The sequence below is a fragment of the Cnephaeus nilssonii genome (assembly GCF_951640355.1).
Source record: "Cnephaeus nilssonii genome assembly, chromosome: 13".
Lineage (NCBI taxonomy): Eukaryota > Metazoa > Chordata > Mammalia > Chiroptera > Vespertilionidae > Cnephaeus > Cnephaeus nilssonii.
Genome location: NC_137084.1, coordinates 10,558,672 through 10,568,014, shown reverse-complemented (window position 1 = coordinate 10,568,014; position 9,343 = coordinate 10,558,672). Strand labels below are relative to the sequence as shown.

Genomic DNA, 9,343 nt, shown 5'->3' with positions numbered 1-9,343 from the left:
GAAGTTGCTCCCCCAGCACTCACCACCGTCCCTCTACGAGTCTCCCTGGGGCCCACAGTGGGCAGCAGAAAGTTCTGTTCAGGTCCCTAATAAAAATAACTCCAAAGTCATGTATTTCTATTTCCTAACATAAACTGTCCAGTTTACCCGAGATCATACCAAATCATATAATGGAACCATTGCACTTTTGATAACTACAGACTCCAATGATGGGTTATGCCTACAAAATTAAAGAATGACATTCCCCTTTATCACTACACACAAAGACGTTAAGGTCTAATACGCATTGAGTCCCAATTTGCTACTGCGGAAGACTCCTTTCAGTGGAGGACGGAGTGTCTGTACCACAAACCACTGCATGGCCCAAGGTCCTAGTCCCCAGGTGGGCTGAATGCTGCTGTCTCCACTCTCTCCTGAGGACCATGCTTCTTAAGACCCCTTCCCAGTGTGGTCCTAGGGGCACGTGTGTCGATGGAAGCTCAGTCATTATCCTCAGGGGGTTGGGTTCACTAGACATACAGCCTGGCAGTCCTCCCCGTGAGCCTGAGCTCACTTGCTCGCTGCAGGACCATTTGGGAATCTATGCAGTGGCTTCTTGGCCCTCCTTACTAGCTCCGGTGCCACCACCTGTCCCGGGTTCTGGCTGGTGTCCTTGGTAACTGTGTCTCGAATCCTCCACCTGATGCTTCCAGGCCATCACTCCGCCAGCTCTCCTTCAGTGAAAGCCCCAATGTCCATATTCAACCCCTTCTTCCTGTAATACCTGTAGTGTCTCTGATTGGTCCCTGCGGACACACCGGACACACACCAACATCGTATTCATGGAAGAGCCAATTATTTGATTTAAGCCACGCCAGCAAGCAGGGTCGAGACACTCACATTCAATTATTTCCTGACAACTGATTCCAACTTGAGGGATGAGTTAAGCAGTTTACTTTCCCCGTACAAAGAAGCCAGCCCCTTCTTTTCTTTCTAGAACGTCTCTTTTACCGGTGTGAGCCAGATGTCAGTCCTCATCTCTACACTGGGGATGCCGCCATCTCCAAACACAATGCGTGGCCCTGGGAAGTGTCCTGCACGTGTGTGCTCTTAGCCGATTCCCAGGCTGGCAGATGAGGCTGTACTGAATTGTACACTTGAAACCTGTATGGTTTAGGAACGAATGTCACCCCAATAAATTCAATGATAAAAGATAAAAGGCAATAAAAAAGGGGGGGATTTCTATAGACTCTCATGAAGATAGTTCTCTCTTTTTCTGAGATTGTTAGCCTGGATCTTCTGGGACCCTCTTCCACCTGATGTAAAGCCATAAAGCTGAGCAGAGCTGGGCTGGGAAGCTGGGGAGAGAGAAGCAGATTCCTGATGACAGTTTCTGAACAACTGAATCCACTCCTGCCCCAAACCGACAGTCCCATACCCTTGGACTTGGTTGCATTAGCCAATACGTCTTCTACAATTTTGCATGGTTAAGCTCGTGTGGGTTGAATTTTTATCATTTACAACTGGAGGTTCAATTACCATTTCCATTGATTTGATTGTCCAAGGAGTCTGCCTGTTTTCTCACTAACATTTCTGCCATGGGTCTCACTGGGAGCATTTCCTCTCCTATGTACATGATGGCACCTCTACTGTGGCCACCTGAAGGTCTTTCCTCTGCAGTTTACTCTTTGGACCCACTGCCTTGCCTGAGGATGGCAAGCTACATGGAGAACACAGGTAGTAACTTTCAGATCAGTCATCCCTGTCTTTTTCTCTAAAAGACATTCTGTTGTGTCACTTTATCATCTTACAGAATCGCTAGTGGGAGTATTTATTTATTTATTTTTTGCCTAGGACCGCTGCATTCAACCCAGCTGTGTAGGGTGTTACTGGGAAAGCCTCTACTCATTTTTACTCCTCCTCGATCTCCTTATTCATTGGAAAAGGGCTATAGTGTCAATTAACGTCACAGTCCTCAAACTGCCTGCTTCGTGAGCTTGTCTATTTTTAATTTTTTAAAGGTTGGTGCCATTTCAAAGGTTCTAATAGTCCAGGCCACGAACATGCTTTTCTAAAATGTCCCTAGCTTTGGATCCATGGACACGATATGGAAATGATCCTTTAGATGAGGGGTTGGCAAATGACAGCCCATGAGCCAAATCTGGCCAGTCATGTATTTTTGTCAAGTTACTGGAACCCTGCCACACCCGTTCACTTAGGTATTGTCTATGGGCGATTCTGTAGCTGCTACGGAGACCATATGGCCACAAAGCCAAAAATATTCATTATTTGGCCCTTTACACAAAACGTTTACTGATCTCTGCTTTCAATGAGCGCTTCTCAACCATCTCTTCACTGTGGCACCTATTGAAAATGGTACCCTGAGAGACCAAGGAATGAACATCCTGACAAACCTTTGGGGCACACCACTCTAGACTACTTGGGATAGCGCTATCTCATAGCCTGATCTTCCTCTTGAGACACCTGCGCATCAGTACATGATCGAAATGTAGGTTTTGTAGACCTTGTGTTTAGTTTCCCATGTGGATTTCAACTTTGACCAAGACCAAGGCCAAGGTTGCTTCTCCTGTTCATGGGTGGCGGTAGAGGTGACCTCCTGACTCTCTATGCCACTGTCCTGGAGGCATCAGTCAACATGTGGTTCTAAAATGAGACTTGTAAGACCAGCAAGGATGTCCCCATCACTGATGGGGCCAATCCGCACCATTTGTGGCTCTGAACTCATTATCAGCACATTGTGCCAGAGCTGCAGTGTGCCCTGGCATAGCAGGTCAGGGTCTGTTACTGATTTTCACAGTTACCTCTCCCTTCCCCCAAACAGCACTGTAGTGGAAGCAGTTCATACCCGTCTTCTTAAGTGACATCCAGTGATATGAACTGGAATTCGTGATTTCACCTCTGCCTTCCAATCACACCAGCTGTGGAACCCTTAAACGCCCATCACATTTTGAGATCCTGTCAATAGACTCTTCCTTTTCCCACCTTTCCCATGGCATAAATTCACTGCAGAAGTCATGATAGATGTGAGGTGTCCATTGTTTACATCGCCATAGAAGAGCAAGGTGGGTTAAGAAAGGCGAAGAACCATTCACACCAATAGAAAGAATGAAACTGCATGTTTATTTGAAAAGTATAAAATTAAAAAAACAAAACACAACCCTAGCCAAAAAAAAAAAGTACAACTGCACACACCTTTCCAGTTTACATCAACTTTAAACGTTACACACCATTAGCCACTTAGTTGCATTTTTAAGAATTGTTGATTTCAAATTAGAGGGAGCGGAGGCTGGTGGTAAGCTAGCTTATCACAGTGAAAGTATTTTAATGCGAAAATAAAAAAGGACTCAATGATCTCATCTGAGAAAGGAGAGCAGAGATGGTTCTCCAGTTGGCATCGATTTAGGCAATGTATAAAAAAATCCTGACCGGAATGAGTTAAAAAATACCTCGGGCCACTTGTTTTGTTATCTTGAGTAGAGGGGGTGGGGAACCCCAAAACCCCTGCAGCTTTGGTGTCCTATTTACATATTTTTAAAAACATTCATTAAAAAGAAATCAAATCTATAATAAAAATGTCCCTGTGTTTGTTTTTTTTAAAACAACAACATTTAATAGGTTCCCCTTATCTACCAACAGCATTTGTTTCCCTAAAACGCCTGGAAGCAGAATTGTTCGTGAGATTAGTTCACTGCACAATTAATTAAAATTAGAATCCTTTGCTCTAAGCCACTTCCCGAGCACCAGGCAGAAGCAGAGAGAGAAATACAGCCATTCTGACTCGCAGGAGAGGCACCATTCAGCCTGAGTCCTAAAACTCTGGCCGCCATCGCAAGTCCTTGCCTTACTGGATGACTCAGAAAATAAAGTGTTATTTTAAAAATAAAAAATGCAAGCAACTAGGTTCCTTTCCTTTCCTTAAAAAAAAGAAAAAAATCACCACATGGTTAGCTTTTCCGTAACATCCTCTGGATTTGGTTAAGAAAAGAAGTCTGAAAAGAAGTCTACGGAACAAGGATCATCGGACGTCCCCTTCCTCCCCCTCTGCAGGCTCCTTGTGAGTGAGCATCAGAGATGCTGCCGAATGAAGCCCTGAGTGGGTGGGAGCTGCCCAGAGTGGCTCCGCCTGGTTCCAGTTTTATCCTGTCAGTGTCCTGCCAAATAAGGCCTAGGTTCCTACCCATTATTTCCCCAGGGGGTGGGCCCTGTGGCTGGCGGGGCACAGAGAGGGCAGCTAGCAGGAACACAGAGACCATGACGGAGGGAGAAGGCACCCCTCGTTCAGCATCCTTCGAGGACTCCATGAATGACAATCCCAAGTGCCACAGTGCACAAGCGCCTGGCACTCGGGCCCGTCTGGAGGGACTTGTACCGGGGGATCAGCGGGACACAGGCCGGACCCCCGTTTGCATCTTTCTTTGGACCTCACTAAAGAAAACACAACAACAAAAAAGACAGCTGTCCTATACACATATAAATAGTCCCTTAACTAGAAGGGAAAAAAAAACACCCAAACACACTGTTTCAAATGCATTTCTAAAAGATTAAAAAAAAAAGTCCGAATGGCAAATCTTGACTCCAAACTGTCCACTGTCCATGTCTCTCAGGGGAGAAACGATGGGATGTTCGAAGGGGCCCAACTCTAACTGTAACCCTGACCCTACGTCGATCGGGGCCTGGGGGAGGAGAGAGTGTGCAGTGCAGGGAGCTGGGAGCTCTGGGGGGAGGTACTGAATACGGTTCTCACACGGGTTAGAAACCGCAGTGTCAAGTCCAAATACACAGGTAAAATGACTTCTGCGTGTTAAGGGGACCTGGGGGGCTAGTGTCGAAGCTGCAGGAAGGGCGGCCGGCTGGGTGTGGCTCACAGGCACCAAGGGCCACTCCAGCCGGGTGCACATCGCTGGGCCACAGGCAGATCAGCTGGCAGGCTGCCGATCCAGGAGCCGGGGAGGGACCATGGACACAGCAGGCCTCTGCTCCGCTCCTGCAGCCTGCCCTTCAGGAGCTGAGAACCCGGGGGAACTCGGTGGGGACTTCCTGCCTATTCTGGGACGAGGCTGACGATACACGCGGCCAGAGACGCTCTCCAAACGGGGATTCTCAGGCCACGTGTTAAAGCCAGAATCTACCCAGAGTGGACAGGTTCAGGGTCATTCACAACATCTAAGTGACACGGCTGATTACTGAAGAGCGTACCTCGTGTCACACGTGTTCTCTGGCCACTGCCTCCGCTGAACGGAGAGGAATGTGTAGGCCAGTGCTGGATGCTCGCCTGGCCTCCCTGCAGAGCAGCCATCCCGTGGCGGCCTCCTGGTGGGTGGGCCCTGTGGCTGGCGGGGCACAGAGAGGACAGCTAGCAGGAACAGAGACCGTAACCGAGGGAGAAAGGCACCCGGACCCCCAAAGAGCTATCAGACGGCAGCCCACAGCACATGTGGCCCAGTGCCTGCCCTTCTGCACATCCGACAGGCCACAGAAACTGCTTCCTCAGGCGCTCCCCGAACCCACGTGATCCTGTCCCCTCCTCAGCCAGGTGACAGCGGTAACGGAAGAATGACGTGGAGAGGGAGGCTGTGACCTGGGCCGAGCAGAAGAATGACCTCCCAGGACAGATGCCCACACACATCGTGCCAATGGAGAGGCCAGGAAAACGACAGGCCCCCCACCAGAGGACATCCCTGAAATCTGGGGCAGGAGGGGGATGGAGAGACAGCTGACACCCCAGATCAGTCCCTGAGGCACCCCGACTTCCCGAGGGCAGGTTGTTAGGATGGTAACAAGTCAGAGCAAGCAGATGGACCCGTGTGGAGTTTGGAATAGCTGGATTTTATACTTCTTCGGTGCCCTGGCTGGGCACGGAGTCCCTGGGCTCGGCGGTGCCCTCCGGAGGGCCGGGCTGCCCCGGGCTGGGGCCCGTGTCTTCCACGCTCAGGAGGCTGCTGGCTGCCCGGGAGCTGGCGCTGTCGGCACTGCCCGACCGGGAGCGGTAAGGTGGCAGGTCGGCTTGGTTCAGTGACTCGGTGTCGGAAGAGTAGGGTGGCGGAGGGAGGTCGTACCACGCGGGTCTGCAATGGAGAAGGCAGGGTGGGGCGGGGGAGGCAGGGAGAGGAGAAGAAAGAGAAGCATTAGGAGGAGCCAGGGCAGGGCTGACTTCTGCCTGTTTCTGAGCGGGTGCTGGTGTGAGGAAGGCGGCTGGCCCTCCAAGCAGAGAGGCCATCCAAGGTGGTGTGCAATAAGACGGAATGGGGAGGGTCAGTGCGCGCCAGCTGGCTTGTGCCAACGGGGCAGGGCCTAACCACAGTCTCTGGTGGAGCCAGAGCGAGGATGCCGAGTGATTTGGCAGAGCGGCTTTGCTCCATCAGCGGGGGTCCCGTGGCCAAGCCGCTGGCCTGGTGTTCGGTGGAGCCTCTGATGAGCCTCAGAATTCGGGGTTCTTACTGAAGCCCACCTGCTGTGTGGACCTGGGTAAGTGAGAGGACATCTTCCCAACACCTCCGTCTCTGTAGAAGGGGACAGTAACGGCATCTTGCTCCCAGGGAAGTAAGAGGAAAGGCACTTGGCTTTCCAGCTCTCACTTCCTGAGAGCTCACTGTGCGTGGGTCCATGCCACGGACCTCACACTCATTCCTTTGGTAAGGATCACAAGAACGAAGGGGTAGGTGTTACTTTATGTCCTAGTACTAGGGAGGAAACTGAGGCAGGGGCCCTGAACGACTCGCAGAGAATCACCAATAACTTGTAAGCACGGGGCTGGGATCGGGGCCCAGGCTATGGGGGGTGAGTGACATCCTGAACACTTATGCTTACTTTCCAAGAAATCCGTAAGTACCGCCCCCTGAAGCTACCTTTTATGAGGAGGGAAAAAAAAGATTAAATAATGCAAGAGCTGCCACTGAAGAGGGCCCAAGAGGACCCCAGTCACCCCAGGAACAAGGGGTGCAAAAATACTCATGCCACACGGTGCATGTGGACTCGGAGAAAGGGGGACGCTGAGCAGAGCTCGGCAGGGGGCATGGCAACCTCAGAACCCAGGGGACCCTGGGAGCTCTGTCCAGGGACTTCTAGAACGACGATGTGGGGACACCCTGGAGGTCACCAAAGGAGGGAGGCAGGCGGGGCAGGCAGGACTCAGGCCCATCACCCACGTCAGCCCCAGAGCTCTACTTTCTGTCTTTAATACTGACTCCATTGGTAAGAGGGTCCCACTGTTTAACACAGCCAAGCCAAGTAAAGGGACTCAGTAATCCACTCCCTCCTTCATTCATTCATCCCACACGTATTAACCAAGCCTCCGACAGGCACTGTTCTGCGGTGGCAACGGAGGCCCCAGAGTATGAAAGCCGGCCAGTGGCCTGAAGGTGTCAGTGTGGCATTCCCGAGTCGGCCCGGATCCTAACTGTATGTCCTTAACAAGTGTCTGAAGTCCAAGAGCCCCCGTTTCCTCACTTGTGAAATCGGGGCAGACCCAGCACCATCCCCAGTGAGTCCCTGAGAGGATGAACTGAGATGATGCATGGGACCTGTCCTGCAAGGACTCAGCAGATGCCAGACGCTGCTGTGCCTACAGCACCTGAATGCAGGCTCTTGGCACGACCAGGAACCCAGGCTGTCACCATTCTGCTCCCCGTATCGGATGAGCTCCCTGCGCCCCCGCCCCGTCTCTTCCAGCCAGCACGCACCTCTGGTCCAGCAGGGCCTCCGAGTAGGAGGGCGGGGAGCCCACTTCCGAGGCGTTCTGCTCGGCCTGGCTGGCCACGTACTGGATGCCGTTGTTGACGTTGTAGGTGACGTTGCAGTGGTGCGGGTGGTCCAGCACCACGAGGCGGGACAGCAGCACGGGGTGCTGCAGCCGGTGCACGGGCAGCGTCATGAGGTTGTTCCGCTTGCGCTGGTGGTGCAGGACCAGCGCCAGCAGGGCCACCACGAGCACGAAGATGACGGAGCTGCCGATGATGGCGTAGGTGATGCTGGGGTAGTACACCAGCTGGTTCTCCGACGTCACAAACACCTGCCCGCTGCCCGGTTCTGAGAAAGCCCCGAGGGGAGAGAAAAGGAGGAGGTTACCGATTTAGCTCACCCCTTGCGTGGTAGTCAGTCCCAGGACCTGCGTGCAGATGTCTGTAGCAGCACGATTCACAATAGCCGTAAAGTGGAAACCACCGACATATCTATCGACCGGCAAATGGATAAGCAGAATGTGGTATGTCCACACATGGAATATTACTCAGCAAGAAAAAGGAATGAAGGACCGACACATGTTACAACATGGAGGAACCTCAAAAACATTATGCGAAGCAAAATAAGCCAGACATAAGACCACATGTTGTAGAATTCCATTTACATCAGTGGTTCTCAACCTTCCTAATGCCGCGACCCTTTAATACAGTTCCTCATGTTGTGGTGACCCCCAACCATAAAATAATTTTCGTTGCTACTTCATAACTGTAATTTTGCTACTGTTATGAATCGTAATGTAAATATCTGTGTTTTCTGATGGTCTTAGGCGACCCTGTGAAAGGGGTCGCGACCCACAGGTTGCGAACCGCTGCTGTAGAGCCTAAGACCATCGGAAAACACAGATATTTACATTATGATTCATTAACAGTAGCAAAATTACAGTTATGAAGTAGCAACGAAAATAATTTTATGGTTGGGGGTCACCACAACATGAGGAACTGTATTAAAGGGTTGCGGCATTAGAAAGGTTGAGAACCACTGATTTACATGAAGTGTCCAGGAAAGGCAAATTTACAGACAGAAAGTAGAATGGTTGCCTGGAGAGGCCGGGTTAGGGGGGTAGGGGTGTGGGGGGGCAGAGATGAACTGATAATGGATATGAGGGAAATGTTGAATATGGTGATGGCTGTACAAATCGGTAAATTTACTAAAACTCATTGAACGACACACTTAAAATGGGAAAATTTCCTGTTATGTAAATTATACCTCAATAAAGTTGCTTAAAAAAATAATCAGTGCCAGGAACTACAATATCCAGGGAACAGGAGTGGTTCCTGTGGCAGAAATCAGTTTTTCCATGGAAATTTATTTATTTATTATGATTATTATTTTTTAAAATATAATTTTACTGATTTCTGAGAGGGAGAAAGAGATAGAAACATCAACGATGAGAGAGAATCATCTATCAGCTACCTCCTGCACACTGGGGATTGAGCCCACAACCCAGGCATGTGCCCTGGCCGGGAATTGAACCGTGACCTCCTGGTTCATAGGTCGACGCTCAAACACAGAGCCACGCCGGCTGGGCTTTCTGGAATACTTTCCATCCCTTTATCTCCAACTCTCAGTCTGTTCTCGCGGGCACTGCCTTTGGTACAGCATCTAC

At 50.6% G+C, this 9,343-nt stretch overlaps 1 protein-coding gene across 2 annotated transcripts in view; it reads right to left on the bottom strand.

The window, feature by feature from the left end:
- Window positions 1-3,118: 3,118 nt before the first annotated feature.
- The window catches only part of LDLRAD3 (low density lipoprotein receptor class A domain containing 3), a 192,267-nt gene continuing 186,042 nt past the window's right edge, over window positions 3,119-9,343 (bottom strand). For both annotated transcript variants that reach the window (XM_079789356.1, XM_079789357.1), the window contains exons 5-6: window positions 7,680-8,025; window positions 3,119-6,065 (exon numbers count right to left, since the gene is read on the bottom strand). In XM_079789356.1, the coding sequence (XP_079645482.1) occupies window positions 5,828-6,065; window positions 7,680-8,025 (584 nt within the window). In that variant the 3' untranslated portion in view covers window positions 3,119-5,827. The remainder of the gene's footprint in view (window positions 6,066-7,679; window positions 8,026-9,343) is intronic.